Here is a 21,093-nt window from a genome sequence, read left to right as displayed (position 1 = left end):
CCCTGGTCAAGTTCCAGTTACGTTTTTTGAAATTCCAAGATTTGAAGTTGATGACGAATGATCTTGATTTGTGGGTGTCATTTGGTGTTGGGAAGAGTTTCCAGAACTACAGCATCAACTCCATATGCTCATCACTTGGTGAATGCAAAAGCAGAGGGCTGCCAATATTCCATGCATTAACTGGCAGTGACACTACCAGTGCCTTCCATGGGAAGGGGAAGCTATCGGCTTGGAAGGCTTGGAAAGCATATCCTGATGTCACAAACACTTTTGAAGACTTGTTTGTGAATCCCTTCAACCAGCTGGACCAAACGTCAGATCACTTCACAAAGCTGGAAAGATTCACAGTTGTCATGTATGACACGACTTCAGAGCTGGACGACCTGAATGTAGCAAGGCAACACCTGTTCTGCCACAGAAACTATACCATGGAAAAGCTCCCTCCTACCAAGGTCAGTTCAACAATGGCAGTCATTTTGTTGAAAAAATACATACATTTTTGCAGTGTGTAATTGAATGACCACAGTTCTTGTTTTCTTCTCAGGATTCTCTGCTACAGCATATTCGACGAGCAATATACCAAGGTGGGATTTGGTCCATCTCTGACAAGCCTCAGATGTTGGCACCATCTCCTGATGCCTTTGGCTGGCGTAAAGTGGATAACCAGTGGCGGCCTGTGTGGACATCACTTCCAGAACTTTCAAAAGCTTGCCAACTGCTAGTGAAGTGCAACTGCAAAGGAGCGTGCTCGACCTGCAAATGCTCAAAAGCCAACTTGCGTTGCACACCCTTGTGCCAATGCAAATGTGGAAAATAGACTTGTTTTTGTTGTTGTGAAAGAGGTTTTCCTTACATTTCTGAAGTGTACGCAACATAGCCATAGCTAATTTATGTGTGACTTTCACAAATTGATACAATGGGAGGTATTAAAATTCACCAAACCTGTTAGAAACTATTGTTTTTAATTCTTTGATAAAAAAAACCTCAAAAAAATTGTGAAACACTAGAAATTTGCATCATAACTAGCCGATCTGTGGATGAAATAGGTTCCGGCGGCCATCTTGGACGCCATCTTGAATTTAGCACCCTTGGATGACCTGAATTTTTGGGCACCCCTTCCAGAATTATTCTTCATATGGTAGAGAAGACATATGCCAAATTTGGTGCTTTTGTCCGCCCGGTAACGGTATGGCCCAGGGTTGACCTTAAGCCAGCACACTATAGTGACGAGTGTGGCCATTAATCTCCTGACCTCCATAGACCCTTCCTAATGTTAATAAAATAGTCTAATCGTAAACAAATCTCAAGGTACTGCAGGGGTCAATCTTAGCATCACCTGACACAGGCCTGTATTCTGAAACGCTTTGCTCTCTCACCACCACTGCTTTCCAAAGTCTTCAGTTGAAGATTCTCATGTTTTTTAAGGGTATTTTTATGGCTCTGGTGATGGATTGGCAAGATTTCTAGTTTAATAAAAGGAGAAAACATCTTGAGAACTCAGTTAGTCGTCTTTGTGGCCTTGGAAAACTGTCGTGGTGAGAGAGCAAGGCGTTTCTGAACATAGCGTTAAATCCAAGTCAAACCTTATCTTATCACCACTACCCATAATTCCTCTCCCTCCCGTGCTTATTGACCGTGGGAATTAAGCTGTACTACCTGTGTTATTCGCCTCGGCATCACCTGCGCCGCCCACCTGCCCGCCACTCACCAGGTACGCTCCTTTAATCTCCGCTCTGCCATCTCCGCCCTCCATGATCAGCTGTCCGAAGAGATTCATACGAGAAGAGACCGTCACCTCCATCACGTTGGCGAAGCATCGAGTCTGAGGCAGAGAGTGGTGGTGGTGGTAGTGGTAGTGGTGGGAATAGAATGATACATGTTAGTAGTAAAAATATTAGTATTAGTAGTAGTGGTGGGAGTAATAGTAATGGAAGGATAGTGGATCGAGTACTTGGTGGAAATATAGTGACAGTTGTGGTGTTGGTGGCAGTAGTAGTAACAGAAGTATAGTAGTAGAAATAGTAACAGCAGAAGCAGTAGAAATAGTAACAGCAGAAGCAGTAGAAATAGTAACAGCAGAAGCAGCAGTAATAGATATTGTCATAGCCGAAGTAGTTGTAGCAGTAGTAGTAATAGTAGAAGCAGTAGTAATGGCAACTAGTAAAAAAAAGTAATAGCAGAAGCAGTAATAGCAGCAGAAACGGTAGTAACAGCAACAAGTAGTAAAAATAGCAGTAGTTAACATTAGCGGTAGCAGTAACAACAGTACCACCATCCTACCATTACTACCAATAGACCAAACCACAACTCAAATCGTAAATCTTAAAACCTAACTCAACACAAAACTAAAACCACAAACGGTAAACAAAACAAAATCTGCACCACTATTTTTAACCCTAACTGTGAGCGGTAGGGAGGCAGGCAGGCAGGTAACACATCGGACAGGTAAGTCACCTTTATGGACAGATGAGGGATGGGGCAGCCGGCCATCACACTGCCGTTCCCGCGCCGCCCCTCGTGAGTCAATGTGATCAGCTCCTGCCTTGTGTACTCCTGAAGGCCTGTTACTCCGTCCCTGCCTCCTTCTGCCTCTTCTGTGCCTGCTGCTGGTGCTGCTGCTGGTGGTGGTGGTGGCTGGTGGTGAGGAATGAGAAAATGGTCAACTCTTACTATAAAACTGGTTATTTTTTCTTTATATTCGTATTTTTTTTTAACTAATAACTACATCAGGTAAATATTCTGTCTTTTTCTCCTTTTCTCTCTATTCTCTGATTGGTTAACTAGTACAAGAGTGGTCAAATAATCACTCAAGCTTTTGTTTCTTATCTTTTTTGTCTTTCTACCTTATTTTTCTTGCTAGCTTCTCCGTTTCGTTCATTCCTATTCCCCAATCCTACCCGTTCCTTTCCCAGCGGCTTTTGTCAGCGGGAGATAAGACGCACAGTTAAGATTAGCCACCATCGCCTACGTATTGTTTAAAGGGGTGTGTTTGTTGAATGTGCCTGCTAATTTCACCTGCCTACGTGTGTGTGTGTGTGTGTGTGTGTGTGTGTGTGTGTGTGTGTGTGTGTGTGTGTGTGTGTGACTCGAAGGGCGCGAGGTTACTTTGAGGTGTTTGTCTAGCACGATTATTTCTTCATTCTGGACAGTTACCTAGATTTTTTTTTATATTGACTGGTTTACATATTCATTCACTTATTGGTCGCCTTCATTGTCCTTTTTTTCCAAGTATCGAATTAGTCTTTTTCTTATTTCCTCGCATTTCATGTATTTCTTATTTCTTCTCGGTTATTTATCTTTCATATAGTAATAAGAATAAAATACCGTTTCTGCATTCTCTACACTCTACCATTGTTTAGCACTTCATATTACACTAACAAACCTCAAAAAATAAAAACATTAAGCTGGTTTCTACACTAACTACCAACACGCCATACAACCTGAAGTACGGTAGTGGTGGTGGTAGTGGTAGTGGTGGTGGTGGTGGTTTTCTTCCCTTGCCTCTACACTTTATTCCCTAGTACTCCAGATCTTACACTAACAAAGCTAAAGAAAAAAACATAACGCCATACAACTAACCTAAGTAGTGGTAGTGGTAGTGGTGGTACTGGTATTTTTTTCCCTTCCCTCTCTACACTCCAGTAATTCATATCTTGTACTAACAAAACCTTGAGAAAAACAAAAAATGCTGGTTTCTACACTTACTACCAGCACACACTATACAACGAACCTGAGTAGTAGTAGTACTGGTAGTGGCGGTGGTGGTGGTGGTGCTGGCGGTGCTGGTTTTCTTCCCCCGTCCCTCACTGCTTGCCTCCTTAGCACTCTTCTGTTTCTCCAGCCTCGTTTTAATATCGTTCTCAGACTCCTCAGCTTTCATGGACAGGTCGAGTAACTCCTGCAGCAGCTCCAGGCGGTTGTTCTCAGTCTCCCCACCGATGGAGCTCAGGTCGAGGGGGAACGGTGGCTTGCCCTTGTCCTCTGCTGGATCTGAAGTGTTTTGGGGCAGATGGGCTCCCTGCGCTGCCTGGGAACACAAGTACTCATTGGTGTGGTATCCTGGGGCGACAGTTATATGTGGCCTGGTTCATCCTTACTGCAAACGTCAGTACTGTTAACTTGCTATAGTGCTTAATGAATATTGTAATCCCCCAGTCAAACACACACACACACACACACACACACACACACACAAAAAAAAAAAAAAAAAAAAAAAAAAAAAAACAGAAAAGCACAAAACCTAAGCTGTTATATCTCCCTAATTACAAAAAGAGAACAAGGAACATATAAAAAGAAAATGAAAACGATAAAAGAATACACTGATGGACGAAAGTATAAAACTGTAAACCGATGTAGTTTTATAAGAGAAGTTGGCACGAAATAGCCACATTCAAGCCCGTATTCACTAACCTCTTCTCTCACCACGACAATTTTCCAAGGCCACAGAGACAACTAGCCGGGTTTTCAAGGCAGTTTCTCCTTTCAGTAAACTAAAAATCTCTCCGATCCATCATCAGAAGCATAAAATTACTTAAAAACACAAGTATCTTCAACTAGAGCATTTGGAAAGCAGTGAAGGTGAGAACAAAGCGTTTCAGAATACGGACCACAGACCACTTCCAGCTGCTGACAAGCCGAGGGTTAAATCAATCTTGTCCAAAGCTTCGAGTCATGTTCTACTCTCACGCACTACCAACAAACTGCCAACCTTTCCACCTTGTATACCTTAATGGACCAACACAACACTTGACTATCTATAATGATTCGTGGTTCTAGCTAGTTATGTGAGCAAGTTCGATAAAGGATTGGCAATATTCAACCCCATTTAATCTTCATAGGACAGAAACTAAACGTGTGTGTGTGTGTGTGTGTGTGTGTGTGTGTAGGTGCTCCCAACTTCAGTCATGCATGCTCTCTCAACTTAACGCAGCAAAAAGACTCTACCAACACTTCCCCCTCATATTAATTATCTCACCCCACGGCGTCACTTTGTTCCCTTCCCAAACCTACAAACAATGCAGACTCTTACGTGCCACACTCCCACCACAGCCACGACACTCCACCACACGTTCAGGCAAGCCATTGTTCCTCTTGTTCCTCCACCGCCACTCGCCAGTCGCTGCATCCACCTCGCTACTGTCCACCACGCCGCCACCACTGCCGCCAAGACACGTGTGCTGGTGAAGCTTCGAAACACCACCCCTGTAGTGTCTTGGTGTCTCGCTGAACGCTCCTCCCTCCCCAGTCAGGTGGTTTAATGGAGGCAATGGTATTATGGTAGAGGAATGGAAGTGTCAGGTAGAATTAAGAAGACATGGAGAAAATAGAGTAAAAAGAGGATAACTAAAGATAACGAGAAATAGATGTAAATTTCAAAAGAACAGGATGTACAACAGCAATAACAACAGTAGCAGCAATAACAGCAGCAGCAGTAGTAAAGCAGAAGCAGAATAAGCAACTACTACCATGTACTAAAGAAATCATGATTAAAGATGGTTTCCCCTGTCTTACTTGGCGATAGTTATAAATAGTTAAGAATCTGTATGTTACTAATCATACATATTTCGACACTGAACAGCATATCTAGAAGGTGGAGTAGGTAAACAAACCATACTTACTTCCCCCTAGAAGGCAGAGAAAAATTAAAGAAACCGCAAAATTAACCAGAAAATAATAATCAAGAAGAACAAATATCGATACAATGGAAAAGGACGCCGTTAAAAAAGTACTATAAGTTGCTGCTGATGACGATGACCCTTTCCGTCACTAAAGTAAACAAACGTCAGCTGGCGGAGTGTGGCGAGACAACTCAGACAAGACCGCGAGGAGCAGAGAACACGAGAGCAACGTTTTCCCCCGAGTGTTTTCCCAAGAGTCCCGTGAAAAAGTGTAGGTGTGTCTGCTATCCCGGGGCCTGTCCTCGCCATGGCCCTTAAGGTGAGTGTATAGAACTGTTACCCTTCTTTTTTTCCAAGTATGAAAGCTGGCCAAGGGAAACAAAATAAATGAATAAAAAGGCCCGGTTAGTTGACAGTCACTTGATGTCACTGTGGCTGGCTCGGCTGGTGGTCAGTCAGTCAGTCAGTTATTTTTTCGGTTGATTCAGTTTAATATTTTCGTTGATACGGTTATTTATTTATTTTTTTTTTTTTTTATTTTTCTTATAATAGTACCTATGTTCCTCCATCCCCAAGTCCCTGAAATAAGTTTTGGGACGTGGCATTGTGTGGTGTGGTGGGGAAGCAGGAAGCTACATTTGCACCTTCAGGGAAATTTTTACAAAACACTGTATTTTGTAAACTACGGAAATTTTTAGTTTAACCCTATGTGACCTAATCTAACCTAACTAAACCTGACCTACCCTAACCTGGCCTGAACCTAACCTCCTAACCATATTTTGAAAAGTAGAGTTATTTGAAACCTATCCTAACAAAAAAATAAATAAACCTGACTTGACCTAACCTACCCTACCCTACCCTACCTTACCTTACCTTACCTTACCTTACCTTACCATAACCTAACCTAACCTAACCTCCTCCTTCTCAGCAACAGCTCAGCACAATATTGCTTTCTGATGTGAAGTAAGGCACCTTGTGAGATCCTTTCCTTATCAGGTTTCTGTTGATCATTACAGAACTCCACGTCGGGCTATGACTCGGCCTTTGAGGAAGACATCAAGCTCCGAAAGAAACAACAGGAGCGCCATGCAAACATCTACAAGGAGAGAGGACCCAGGCAAGGTAATGTGCAAAGTATTGTGTTGCTTATAGAAATTAGTGTTTTCGGTACATTTTTTTTTTATGTAACATTCTTAAAGAAAATTCCTGTTGTGCATTGATGCGTTTTGCTTTCTGACAGTTAGAAGTGTTGCATATTTTTCTTGTTTGTTTTGTGGGTGATAAGTATTGTCAGTTGTAAAAATTGGTGTTTTTGGTAAAAATTTTTATAACATTATAAAGAAAATTACTGTTGCGCATTGATGTGTTGATGTTTTGCTTTCCGACAGCTAGAAGTGTTGCATATTTTACTTGTTTGTTTTGTGGGTACACTTGTATATCACTCAAAGTTGACATTTCTCTTAACACTATCCATTATTTTAACCATTCGCACACACTAATAAAACATTTCCCAGCCAATAGCACAGACAGCATCACGTGTAAGGTATGAGTAGTTCGTGACTGTAGTATAGCAAATAAGTCAACTCAATTACATCTTCCTTGATACTAATATAACAATGTAAGTAGATATCAAACATTTCTAAGATAATTTTGCCACACTGCTCTACCCAGACTCCCTGCCTGGAGGAATAGCAGTAACAACAGTACACAATCACACACACTTCACTATTGACCCTTCACAGGCCTGCCAAACCGAGCCCTCCTGGTGGACGCAGCGAGCCAGGAGGAGGGGCGGCGGCTGCGTTACCAAATGTCCAGCATGACAGCATATGAGAGACACAAGATGCTCATCAACAACTATGTCCTGTACCACCCCGGCAGCACTGCCTTCCTCAAGCGAGACACGTGAGTGGGAATAGTTTATTTGGGTCTCCTGTTATATTTTTGATATTCTGAAAGTGACATGGGACTGAACAAACAACAGACACACATAAAGCACCCCCAACACTCTCTCCCCATTTAAATCCACCACTCAACTCCACATAATAACACCTCTACTCACTGAAAATACCTTCCACAAATCCCCTCAGCTTATGTGAGTGTGTTACTAGAAAAGGCCTCCACACTAGTTAGGGGAAGTTTGCCATGTTCTCAATAGCTAAGACATGTTAGCAGTTATCAGATCACAGTGCCACAACTAACTCTACATCTCGTGCTTAATTTGATTGATAAATATTGCTACACCACAAAAGACATGGTTAAGTTTCCTCATCTGGCATAAAATTAACTCACAATCTCTCAAATATGAAGTAAACATACAAACATTTACACCACTAGGATGAAACCAGGAATAGAGACGAGATCCACTAGATGAAAATTCAAACCACTATTCCAAACTTATTCCCATTCCAGATCGAGAGACAAGAAGGACATTGATGTGGTGCGGGAGAATCACCAGTTCCTGTGGGAGAGTTCAGACACGCCAGACACATGGGAGAGGCAGGTGGCCAAGAAGTATTATGACAAGTTGTTCAAGGAATACTGCATCTGTGATCTCTCCCACTACAAAGAGAACAAGGTGAGGCAGTACTGGTGAGAAATGTGAAAGTGACACCCATTTTACCACAATACTCAAGGAGAACTAATAATAATGAGTGGACAAGACATTTTTCTCTTAGCAGGGAAATTCCATCTGGTATTAAGGGGAGGAACAATGAGTGTAAGCAAGGTACTGGTGGTTATCATACTTCACAACAGCATTATAAAGAAAACTATTTAAAAAAGCTAACTTACTCCAGACAAGAGGATTAGGATAAGGCAGCAAATCCCTTAAAGACGGAGTAGAATGTTAATTACAGGTTGGCATGTTGTGGAGGACTGAGGAGGTGATATCTTTAGAGACTGAGTGTAGAGTAGAATGTCTGTTACAGGTTGGCATGCGGTGGAGGATTGAGAAGGAGGTGATATCCGGCAAGGGACAGTTCACGTGTGGGGAGAAGAGGTGCAGTGAACAGGAGGGACTCAGGACGTGGGAGATGAACTTTTCCTACATGGAGCAAGGAGTCAAGAAGAACGCCCTTGTCAAGCTGAGTTGGTATTTGTGACACATTGGTCTGTGTTCAGAAATGCTTTGCTCTCTTACCATGACTATTTTCCAAGGCCACAGAGATGATTAGCAGGTTTTCAAGAGTGTTTCTCTACTTAATAATGTAAAAATCTTGTTGCTTTGCCTCTAGAACCATAGAAACACCTTAAAAAGCACTCTTCTCTCTCACCACGACTATTTTCCAAGGCCACAGAGATGATTAGCAGAGTTTTCAAGAGCATTTCTTCACTTAATAATGCAGATATCTTATCAATCTGCCTCTAGAGCTATAAAAACACCTTTAAAATCTCATGTAAAGTTAAATAAAACCTTTTGAAGTAGTGGAGGTGAAGCACAGAAGTGTTTGAGAATACGAGCCTTTGTTGCTTTGCTCTTTACTGTGTTTTAGTGATATGTAATGTTTTATATTGGATCTGTACTTCATTCTGCTGCTGTGTACTTTCTCTCATCAAACTCAACAGACCAAGAGTGAGAGTAGAAAGCCCATGAAGAAATATGTAAATTATATGCATCAATTAAACAAATAAATCAGAATCTGTGTGTCTGGGAACAATACACAAGCTAATCTAGTTTGTGTATGGTCTTCAAATGATTCCTTCTGGCAGGACTGTGCCACGACTGCTCCTACAAAGTGAACTACCACCACAGAAGAAAAGAAGTGACCAAGGCCAAGCGGCGCAAATACAGAGACGACACAGACAAGAAAGAATCCAGGAAGAAGAAGAGGAAGGACAAGGATGAGGCTGAGGAGACGGAGGAGGCGGCAGAGAGCAGCTCAGGGGGTGGGGAGGCACAAACGGCGACATCACCTGACGACATATGGAAGGGACCCGCCAAGCTGCCAGATGAAAAGAGTCGAGAGGAGGAGTTTGAAGAGTACTTGGAGGACCTCTTTCTTTGAACCAGCAATGTGTAAAGATGTGATAAAGTAAACCTCATTTATATATATACACTATTCTTTGACTGATTCCTTCATATATTGTTGATCTGTAATGGTTCATTTGGGTTTATTTTTGTGCTTTGTCTACTATAGCAATTCACTGCACTAAAAGTAATATACAGAATTATTATAAATATTTACAAGAAAGGGGACATAAATTAGATTTAGCAATTTTTAGCTGGCACAGTGTTTAGAGGTGACTGTAGAGTAAGAAGGATGTTTCAAGAGTTATCAGTTGACAAGGAAAGATGTCTGAGAGAACAGTGAGAGTTGATTGTAAGTTGATTGAAGTTGGTTGCAAGCCACCACACATTCATAAACATTGCAGATCAGTGACATCACATCACATAGTTGGTGTCACATCGAGCAACATAGTGAGCAATGGTGAAGACAGGGAAGTGTTTGTGGTTACTTACTTGTGACGTGTCTTGAGGTGACAGCATCATCCTAGTTCTGGAAGGAATTCACCTGTGAGTCAAGCAATTGGGACAGTGGTGGTGTAGTGGTACTGCAAACACTGACAGGACACACAACACTCTGGCTACATGAGTAGTGTTGGTGCCTTGTGTTTGACATCAGCCATGCCAAGCCATGCCAGGGTTCAGCCTTGCCACTGCACTGACATGTTTTTGCCTCTCACAGCTTTGATTGAGCAGATCCACCTCCATGAGTGTTTCCCTAAAGAAACCTAAGATAAGAACCATAGTTTGTGTGAAACAGCAAATGAAGTAAGAACAGAAAACACTGCACTACCATAAGTATGATCAGTTACTGTGGCTTCCAGTATATATCACAAGTAGAATCTCAGTTATTAGTAAATAGTTTTATTTTCTTTACAATACAAACACTCTTGAAATGTTATCACAATTTCTGATCACAAACAATGTTGCACATAAACATTACATGGAATACACAGCATTTTATCAAACTTGATTTTGAAATGAACTCTTATCAATTACCATGATACCTCACCCACCTTTCCTGCCACTGAACATCAAGGAAAGTTACATTGTCTTGTCACAAATACTAATGTTAAATAAATAATTCATTTATTCTAATAAAGAAAATGATCTAAAGAACATAAAAATCCTTCAACAATTTACTTGAGACTTTATCCTGCCCAAAAGAAATACTCTGAAGTGTGAAGAGTGGCAGCCACACTCCCCAGCCAGGATAGAGGAATGCTCCTGCTGGTCTGTTCTCACACAAAGCATTATCTCACAGACAGAGGCAGGAACTGAAACTCAAACATCACTACACTGTGTAAAAACTAAGAACAAAGGCACTTCTTGATGTTCTCTAAATAAAAGAAACTTGTCACTCACCTCTCATAAATAATAGAAAAATATATTTAAAGCAAATAAATAAAACAACTAAAACTTCAACATTTTGGACTTTAAAAAACTGGAGAACAGAAAAGAATCCACCTTGTCATTCCTTCCCTGCAGGTTCACATGTAGGAGGGCAATGAGTCCACCCCAAGGAGGGCAAAGCACGTGCGCATCAGTACAGAGAGTGCCTGGAGGAGGTGCAGTCGGGCATACATGAGGGGCAGGAGGTGTGGCAGGAATCCCTCTGACAGCACCTGGTGTCTGCAGTAGTACTCACTCCACCGGTGGCTCAAGGAGTACAGGAAGCGACTGATGTGTGCCGTCTTGGGTTTCCTGCCTCTCCTCGCCACTCCCTCAGCCAGCTCCTCCACCATCTCAGGCCAGCGCAGGAGGTACAGCCACACCAGCTCCCACTCCTCCTGCCGGGGAAGGTTGTGCAAGTTGTGTGAATGTGTGATTTTTATTTTTTTTTATTCTATTTTTTTTTTTTTTTTTTATGCAAGAGAAGTTGGCTATGGGCAACAAAAAAAAATAAATAAATAAAAGGCCCACTTGATTGCCAGTTCCCCAAAAGAGTCATAGAGTTAGATGGCCAAACTTTACCTTGACTTCAAATATATATTGTCTTCAGATTGTGGTGCTTTTACTTCCCATCTTTTTTTTTATTATTACGGGTCACTGTTACATTATTATGGCACAACATACAAACTGTGTACAGGAACAAGTGTCTGCTACAGTGAGCTGCAAACAGGAAACAATTGCAACTAGCAGCTCCTTAGTAGATCAGGACTAGATGTTAATGAAGAATGCCTAACACAATAGAAGTGAACCATGTCTGTCATTGTACTTAACCCCTTCAGAACTAGGATGCATTTTTACCTTGAGTTTTTAGTATGATTAGATGATTTTATTGACATTAGGAAGGGTCTATGGAGGTCAGAAGATTAATAACCAGAGTCTTCACTATCTTAATCCCTACACAAGTTTTTGAAGCTGTATAAAATCACCAAATAGTAAGCAGAATGAATATGAAAATGTGTCATAGCACTGAAGAGGTTAAGGCCATGACTGTACAGGCAGACTTACATCATTCCTCAAGAGGGAGAAGTCTACATCCTCAATGGGTGGCAGAGGCGCCACATCCCCTGCTGGACACACTGCTCAAAGTGGTCAAGTATGGAACACAGGCGGGCATAGTTGTACAGCATGAACGACGCCTCTGTCAACACAACAGTAACACCTTTATCACTTCACTCACAGATGAATAGTTGTTACAAGATGAGGATAGAACACAATCAAGTGCAATGAGCAATACAGGTGAGTGGAGTGAGATGCTGAGAAGGAACAGTGTAAAAGAAATGCCTCACTGTAATAGTTCACACTTTAAAGTACATTCAACAGATACCAACACGTACACACAGGGTGAAGCACACAGAAATATACACATAAAAAAACTAATAATAAGTAATATCAAGTAGAGAGGGAGAGTAATCAATGGCTAAATAAAGAATCATGTTTAAAGTGTTTCAATATGATGATGATGATGAATAGCTGTCACTCACTCACTGACTCACTGACCAGAGCCACTGTGTCAGACGTCACCTTTAGTGTTGTGTGTGTCGCCCTCCACCTCCACCCTGAGTGGGTTGGAGTGTGTGGGGGAGAGGAGCTGTAGCATGAGGCACCTCTCCGCCTGCTCCTCCAGGAAGGCCACCCACTCTGGGCCGTCCACATCCCTCTGTCTCATCTCTGAGGTTCGCTTCAGCTCCTCCACAAGTAGTCTGAGTGTTGGGATGCAAATAAGGCAATTCTGAACACCAATAGTCACTCAGCAATTTTCAGAACATGTACAGAATAATTTTACCCTTATCTTGAGTCATAAGTAAAACATTCACATTTACAAATAAAATACATCATATTTATCATTTTAAATATATCAAATGACCAATCTATGCCAAAAACTTCAAAATCTAACATTGGTCCTGAAGAAAAAGCAGAGTAAGAGAAATAAGAAGAAGAAAGTAACAAAAGAAAAGTAACAACCCCAGTACAGGGAAGAAGTAAAGAGTAACACACAGAGAGACAAGACAGAGACACAACCTATACTGTACACACTTATCCAGCCAACACACCTGCAATACTCCTGCACCGAGCCAGCCCAGGTGCCGCCAGTCCTGACCTCCACCACACCGCCATACTGATACACCCAGGGGCCATCCTTCACCCCCTTCATGCTGCTGGTCACCACAAACACCACCTGCTCCTCTTGACTGTGTGGAGACTCTTGTGCTGCTACTCCTTCACCGGTCACCAACACTTCCGCTCCCTCACTCACACACTGGCGCTGAGTTCCTGGTGCATTCATGGTCTGCGGTGTACATACCACGTGCATCTTTGCTTCTGTGGTATGTGGTGCTGCATTCACACTCTCATCCTCTCTAGTGTGTGATCTGGACTCAACGTGTGCCTTCTTCTCCCTCACCTCACTGCCTCCTATACAGTCCACATGGCCCTCGTCAGACTGCCTTTTGTTCCCCACAGACGCCTCTACTGCCTGAAGGTCACACTGTTCAGAGTTGGCCGTCACAGAGTCCTTACTGGTTCCCTTGGTGGTCTGGTTCTGCTTGTCCCTCCTGTTCACCGTAGCACCACAGAAGGCAAGGATGCTGCACAGGTGGTCTGCCAGCTTGGCCCCGCGCTGGCTCCTCAGGCTGCTGCTGCTGCTGGGGTCTTGTGTCCTGTGTGTCACTGTGATGGGCACCTGATGACATACGGGATAATGTTGTATGTGGTTTTATAGTTATTTTCATACTATTTCTCTATTTTTTCTTTTTATTTGTCATATGTTTATGTAATTTATTATGTAATGTACAAATTAATCAATAAAGTACATACTGCTATTTCAATTATCATCATTATTACTATTATTATCATTACCATTATTATTACTCCATTGAATAAGTGAATAAAACTGCCTTAATCTTTCACTACTCATTTAATTACTTCCCACCTCTTGCAGCTTCCTTTTTATGTTAACTTCTGTAACTTTCTATGTTATTACAGTTTTCTTATCCTGCATTTAATGGTTCCCAGTTTGAGGAAAAACACACACACTAACAATGACTACAATGCAAACCAGGTGTTCTCTCTCCCCCACCTACCTGCCGCAGCACATCACAGGCTCCGTATCTCAAACCGGCCTTGGCAACCCTCGGCAGGAAAGTCTTCATGACCTGTTCTCTGACTAGATGAATTCGCAGCATTTTGTTCAGTACCACAATCTTTTCCACTGGCAGCCTGCAGCTCCCTAAAGCTTCCTCAACCAGCTGGGAGGAAGGCAATACTTAAACAAGAAGAGGATTACATGCTCTCAGGAATTGATCGCACTGGAGATATGTGAGAGAGAGAGAGAGAGAGAGAGAGAGAGAGAGAGAGAGAGAGAGAGAGAGAGAGAGAGAGAGAGAGAGAGAGAGAGAGAGAGAGAGAGAGAGAGAGAGAGAGGAGAGAGAGAGAGAGAGAGAGAGAGAGAGAGAGAGAGAGAGAGAGAGAGAGAGAGAGAGAGAGAGAGAGAGAGAGAGAGAGAGAGAGAGAGAGAGAGAGAGAGAGAGAGAGAGAGAGATAAGAGAACCTGATATATGAGACAAATGAGGCTCAGTGACTATGAAGAGAGAAGAGCTGCAGAAGAGAAATTGTCTGACATCCACCAGTTTGAAAAGTGTAGTTAGATCTAATAATAATGACATGCTTTGAGACACCAACAGAGACAGAGAGGCAGAGATCTTGAACAAACCAAGAGGGAAATGTCTGGATAGGGAGAGGTGACAAATGACAGGTGACAGGTGGTCTCTCTTCATTACAGATCTCAATGTTGCTGTTTAGTACCACATAACAAAACACAAAGATGCCAAGAGTTCAAAAACCCACCTTGATGTTTTCCTGGGAGGGGTTTAGGAGAAGTTTTCCAAGAGGTGTGGAGGCGTCAGCGACACTCTTCAGCTTTGGGGAGTTCAGCGGGATGACAAAGTCTCCTTGGGTCAGCTTCTCAAAGTCAGCTACAGCATAAAAAGTTACCATAAAACAGTGGGTCACCTTTGACTGAACCAGAATAAAACTGTAGCTTCCAAGGGATCTAATCTGTGATTCCTGAGATTACTGTCATTTGAAATTATCATCAAAACCTACACTACATTATTCCATAAATCTTGAGGAGGCCATAAGACTGACAAGGTGCTGCCTGCCCTCACCTCTCCGTGTTAGAGCCATCAGCACTTCAGTCTGGTGCTGTGTTGGAGGCTGCCCTGTCACACACTGCACGAAGCTGCTCACAAAGGAAGCCACTGAAATCTCCATTGTAATTGATCCTACAGAATAAAACAATAAAACAATGTTACAAGTGAAGTATTCAACTGTAAAGTCCTCTGCTCTGCTTAACACGCTCCCAGCACGATGAAACATTAATGGCACATAACAAGACAAGGTAAACTTGATTCAACACAACCTAACCCAACACATGCAGCATTCAGATGGTAAATCACCATCATTGCTGATACTACTTTAACAAAAAATTAAAGGTAAATTAAGGGGCTGAGGAGGTGCAACACCTGTTAGTTTAGATAAGATCATGGGGACCCAAGCCCCTGTTTGGTTAGGTTAGAGAGATTGTGTGGGAGAAACCCCTTGTTTGGTTAGGTAAAGGTGTTGGATGACAGCAAATCCAACTTTAGGTTAGGGCTGGTCAGGACAGGTACAGCCCCATTTGGTTAGGTTAGGTTTATGAGTTCATATTTAAGTCCTACTTGTTCTCCGAGCCCACAAAATTTTAGAAAGCAAACGAATTTGCCGTAGACTTTTCTAAAAACCAAATGTCACTCATTTTTGTCATTGCCTACACACTCAGGCGTCCCACCTGCCGCCAGTTTGCAGAGGCTGGGAAGGGATGGCAAAAGAATACACAAGGAAAAAGTGTACATCTCTTTGAAATGCAATTCACACCTGCTAAAAAAGGTAAAAACCAAGATAATGCACCTACGCACACTTACGAGCAGTATTAATATCACTTTTATATGTTTACATCCCAGAACAATTGTTGATGGTGATAAGCCTTGACAAAATACCTTTACATGAATTTTCACACTTGTTATAGCCTCCTGTTGGTCTGTCTGTGTCTTAAGGTTCTGTCCTGATGGCTGCCTTGCGTTTCAGCTTTTCTTTCAATGTGCTTTTCAATTTTTCTGGTTTGTTTATGTTCCGCGGCTCCACAACACGTGTTCCCAGCCTGGGACGCGCTGCCAGACGTACAAAGGAACGTGTGAATGTGTGACAGGAACGAACGAGGGGGAAACTAAAATATAATACTGCTTGTCTGTGGCTCTTTCTAGGAGGAGGAGGAGGAGGAGGAGCTAGGTTAAGGGTGATTACCAAGTAAAAATGAAATGAAAAGTATAAATAAGAGAGAGAGAGAGAGAGAGAGAGAGAGAGAGAGAGAGAGAGAGAGAGAGAGAGAGAGAGAGAGTATTACTCTCATCATGCATTAGCACAAATCTTGCCTATCCTGAAATTCTCGTTCTGTCAGCAAGTAGATGAAAGCAAAATAAATAAATAAATAAATAAATAAGTAAATAAGTAAATAAATAAATAAATAAATAAATAAAATAAAATAAAATAAAGCAGTCTGGAGTTAATAAAACCAGGAGCGAGAAAGAGGCATAGATAAGAATGGAAGTATATATACTGACTCAGATAGGAGTTACAGATAGGAGGTTTAACATGAAGTAGTCTGAATGTAAATAGAAGGATATCAGGAATAAGTTGAAGACGGAGATTTAAGAGGAAGGATGGAGCTAAGAGGAAGAAAGTTGAAATTAAAAAAAGAGAAGGTTGAGAAAAAGGGGGCAAGAATTAGACTAAAGAAGGACAGTTACAATAAATAAATAAATAAATAAATAAATAAATAAATAAATAAATAAATAAAAGTACGCTAGAGTTAAAATGAAGGAAGCTACAGTTAAAATAAATAAAAAGGAAGACTAGAGTTAAAAACATGGCTGGAGTTCAAAGGGAAAGTAGCTTAATTGGACTTAAGATGAAAGGGTTGAGAGTAGGAAGAATTAAGGCTGGGGTTGATGGTAATAAGTGATTTACCCAAACACATACACATTTACAGAATGCACCTCTATACTCGATTCATACACAATTAAGACATTACATTCAGAATCATCTCATGCTTCCAAACCTTACTTCAAAATACATGCATATGTTTTGTGTTTCATAGAGGGCTTACATTCCCACCATTGCTAAATAACACTCCTTCCCTTCTCCTGCAAAAGACAAACCACTGACAAGACTCCTCCATACACAGCTGATGAATCACGAAGAATTCACTTCAAAATTAATTTTCCGCAGTGCCTCCAGGGAGGATCGAACTCCCGGCCTCTGGTTTACTAGACCAGCGCTCTAGCCACTGAGCTATGGAGGCACACCTGACCCGGAAGACAAATTATAAACATTTCAAATTTGCAGTTAATGACACTAATATAATTTGGAACTAGCGATGAGTGTGAAAGTGTGTACAGATGAGGTGATGGTGGTGAAAAAACCACCCAGTATGCGCGGCCCGCAGCTCCCAGGCCAAGGCGACATGTCACACTCCGCGGGTCGCGCCTCCCGCTGGCTTGCTCGCCATGTTCACGCCTCACACCACACACTATCAATGAATTTATTGCATTAAATTCATTGTCCTGACACAGCAGTGAAATCAATTTACAAGCCACCGACCTTCCATAAGTCAGGATGGCCGAGTGGTCTAAGGCGCCAGACTCAAGGTTACCTTCCTTCCAATAGAAGGGCGTGGGCATTCTGGTCCTCTCTGAGGGCGTGGGTTCGAATCCCACTCCTGACAGAATTTTTTGTGTAAATATTGCAATTTACCTGTCCGCTGTATAAATGCAAGTATACCAGTAAAAAGCACCAACCTTATCTGCGATATATTACATTATTGTATTATATGAGTATAACGGGTGGAACGCGTTTTTCTATGTACACCTTTCAATACTGTTATCCATGCAGTGGTTTACAAGACTTCACCCTCAATGTGTTTACCACCAGGCGGCATCACTGCGTGAAGCAGGAGCCGCCTTGTTAGGGATAATATATTGAACAGAAATAGAAAGTGTATATATATATATATTTTTTTCAAAATAACTCGAAATAATATAATCTAACTGAAAGATGGAAATAATAAGAAAATAGGAATAATAATAATAATAATAATAATAATAATAATAATAATAATAATAATAATAATAATAATAATAATAATAATAATAATAATAATAATAATAATAATAATAATAATAACAACAACAACAACAACAACAACAACAACAACAACAACAACAACAACAACAATAATGTAAAAGACAATTATAATAAAATCATTACTATATAATGTATCAAACATGTAGCCTTTACTTTTAATAACTTGTCATGAGCATGTAGATGTGTTGGTGAACAAGGTAAACATGATATTAATATATTGCATGCAATGAATACAAATAAAATGAGTAATAAACCTCAAGTATTTCCTTCAATCTCGCCTGCCACGCTTGTCGCCTGGTGCCTGTGGTGTCTACGGTCTGTGGCTGTGGTGACGGGGCTCGAGTGGGGAGACTGCCACAGTAGTCCACCATGAGGCGCACGGCAGTATTACCAGTGTGTCATCTCCCCACTGGTATGAATCATTACAGTAACATTTATTCATTCAGTTAATTATACACCGCTAACACTTCAAATAAAATAAGTAATGAATGCAATGAAAATTCAAGCGATTTACTACCGAAATTCTAAGTGTTAATAAATCTGCCAAAACTATGCAATAAAGCCGTTTTTCTGTTTATTTATGACGAAACACGTAAGAAGTATTAATGAAAACGTCAAAGATCACTAATAAAAATAAGTTTCAGGCCACGTGCCTTCAGGGAGGATCGAACTCCCGGCCTCTGGTTTACTAGACCAGCGCTCTAGCCACTGAGCTATGAAGGCTTAAATTTTCCCTTTCATTACAGATTATAAAAATTATATTTGGATATATTTTCGTTATTTCTGTACAGACATTGAATAGATTAGAGTGACATACACCTGGTGGGTAGATGAGGTGTTTCTCCATCAGTGTTCAGGCCTGGGACAGTTTTCACAGCTGTTGTGAGGGAAGCGTTCATGCACATTCCTCACAGTCCAACCTCAACCCTTGAGAAGGGCTCTCAACACTTCAAGGTCGCTCTGCTGGAAGTTACTGACTTTTGTGTGTCCCTTTCAATAATGATTTATATATTTCACTCTTGATTTGAATGACAGAGCCAACACTTTTCACAAGCCATGGTGAAAATCAAGAGAAAATGTCAGGTTTGTAAACACTACTGAGAGAGAGAGAGAGAGAGAGAGAGAGAGAGAGAGAGAGAGAGAGAGAGAGAGATGCATACTACTAACAGATATCCATCTCTCCGGGGTTTCGAGAACATTTCAAAATACAGGTCCAGCTAGATTATTTACAAACATTAAAACATGAATGCGGCAATGAGGAAGGCCTCAATCAATAAATATATTTCATATCAAATTAATGGAAGACATGAAAAGAAAAATATATATGTACTTTGGATAGTTGAAAATTAATTCCATTCCGCGCCGTTAAACAGCTAGGAGAGACGTATTACAATGAGAGCATATTATAATACGTAGTTTCATAATTCCCTTCAATACAGTACCATGATAAAAATCTGAGATAGACACAACAGAAATAAGACAAACAGACAGACAGGCATACTGACAGATAGAAAGAAACAGAAGTAAAGTATTTCGCATTCATTTCGCTAATTCATGGCAAGAATATTACTAACACGCCCAGCAGTAATGAACTAGGAACACGCTAGCGGCAAGCCTGACACGTCACCTTCACTGGCAAACTTAATTCCTTCTGTTGATGTAATAATTATATTTCCAGAGTGGTAAACCTTAATGTTACAAATACTCCACAAAAGCGAAATCTGAAACTCCGAAAATTCTTAAAAGTATTTGTACGTATTTGGAGTTATAGTAGTAATATTCAAGATTATTTTCCTCCTATTCATCTCTGGACCAAATTAGATGTGACGCTATTTCAACTTATTATTTGCGCAATGAAAGAACTATACCAGTTGAAATAGCAAATATAACAACCTATAGGTATAACGATAACATTCTGGTGAACACGCTAATGCCATTCATTACACAAAACCTTGCAAGTCTGGCATGTGTGGCTGCTATTTACGGTTGCAGTTCCACCGTTTCACAATGACACCTACATTGCTTAAAAAAAATAAATAAATAAAACTATATCAATGTACATACTGTAGCCTGACTAATAAACGTCACACGAGGCAGCCCAAACCACCACCAGGCCACCACACCTTCACAGCCCACACATCCTTCCTTCCTTCCTTTTGGCCCAGGGTGGAGACTGGAAATGGACACTGGGACAGCCTTGTGGACCGCCTTACAATACCTCTATGTTATAAAGAACCTCTTATATACGAAAAAAAATACACTAAAGAAAACCATTACATGACAGTAAAGAGAAATGGCGATTTAACAGTACATTTCGAAGTGACAATACGCATATGGACATTAATCGACATTTTCATAACAGTAACTTCCACATAAGAACCAAATAGAAGTACACATTCAGAAACACACTTGCACCCTGGAGAGCCATTCATGCTGACCGCCACAGACACCAACATTCACTCCATGAGCATCACACACCAACACCACCACCATGGCTGCTGCTTCGCTCTCGTGACTCACTTCTACTCATCCATTGATCTCAGACTGGTAAAGTGGTAATGGGGGTGGTGACATACCCTGAATTAAGAGGCCACGTGGGTCCAGCACCAAGGGAACAATGGTAACACTTCCCAGGTCACTATATAAAAGCTATTCACTCAAAGAAATCCGATGTGCCTTACCACTTAATAGCCCACGAGGCGGAAACACGTCACGTTTTCTGTGGTTCAAAATGTCTACATCGATACACTTATTTTTTTAGTATGTCAGGATTGCATTTAC

At 41.3% G+C, this 21,093-nt stretch overlaps 3 protein-coding genes and 3 non-coding genes across 6 annotated transcripts; 2 read left to right on the top strand and 4 right to left on the bottom strand.

Annotated features, from left to right (window-relative positions):
• Positions 1-1,607: 1,607 nt before the first annotated feature.
• Positions 1,608-5,187, bottom strand: LOC123508904. Its single transcript, XM_045262916.1, has 4 exons — positions 5,030-5,187; positions 3,731-4,027; positions 2,455-2,634; positions 1,608-1,822 (listed from the first exon to the last, which is right to left on the bottom strand). The coding sequence occupies exons 1-4, from the start codon at positions 5,123-5,125 to the stop codon at positions 1,643-1,645; spliced, it is 753 nt and encodes a 250-aa protein (XP_045118851.1). The 5' UTR covers positions 5,126-5,187; the 3' UTR covers positions 1,608-1,642.
• Positions 5,188-5,756: 569 nt separating this feature from the next.
• LOC123508803 (protein FRA10AC1 homolog) lies at positions 5,757-9,674 on the top strand. Its single transcript, XM_045262717.1, has 6 exons — positions 5,757-5,937; positions 6,635-6,740; positions 7,361-7,523; positions 8,031-8,196; positions 8,549-8,708; positions 9,330-9,674. The coding sequence occupies exons 1-6, from the start codon at positions 5,926-5,928 to the stop codon at positions 9,623-9,625; spliced, it is 903 nt and encodes a 300-aa protein (XP_045118652.1). The 5' UTR covers positions 5,757-5,925; the 3' UTR covers positions 9,626-9,674.
• Positions 9,675-10,475: 801 nt separating this feature from the next.
• Positions 10,476-20,907, bottom strand: LOC123508801 (DALR anticodon-binding domain-containing protein 3-like). Its single transcript, XM_045262716.1, has 8 exons — positions 20,889-20,907; positions 15,240-15,356; positions 14,920-15,047; positions 14,157-14,321; positions 13,128-13,756; positions 12,598-12,776; positions 12,082-12,214; positions 10,476-11,414 (listed from the first exon to the last, which is right to left on the bottom strand). The coding sequence occupies exons 2-7, from the start codon at positions 15,343-15,345 to the stop codon at positions 12,105-12,107; spliced, it is 1,317 nt and encodes a 438-aa protein (XP_045118651.1). The 5' UTR covers positions 15,346-15,356; positions 20,889-20,907; the 3' UTR covers positions 10,476-11,414; positions 12,082-12,104.
• Trnat-agu lies at positions 17,398-17,470 on the bottom strand. Its single transcript has one exon. It is a non-coding gene; the product is annotated as a tRNA-Thr (tRNA).
• On the top strand, positions 17,779-17,893 carry Trnal-caa. Its single transcript has 2 exons — positions 17,779-17,816; positions 17,849-17,893. It is a non-coding gene; the product is annotated as a tRNA-Leu (tRNA).
• Positions 18,963-19,035, bottom strand: Trnat-agu. Its single transcript has one exon. It is a non-coding gene; the product is annotated as a tRNA-Thr (tRNA).
• Positions 20,908-21,093: the final 186 nt, after the last annotated feature.

Source organism: Portunus trituberculatus, chromosome 25, assembly GCF_017591435.1.
Source record: "Portunus trituberculatus isolate SZX2019 chromosome 25, ASM1759143v1, whole genome shotgun sequence".
Classification (NCBI taxonomy): Eukaryota; Metazoa; Arthropoda; class Malacostraca; order Decapoda; family Portunidae; genus Portunus; species Portunus trituberculatus.
The sequence above is the reverse complement of the archived record's forward strand: the minus strand, read 5'-3'. Positions and strand labels throughout refer to the sequence as shown.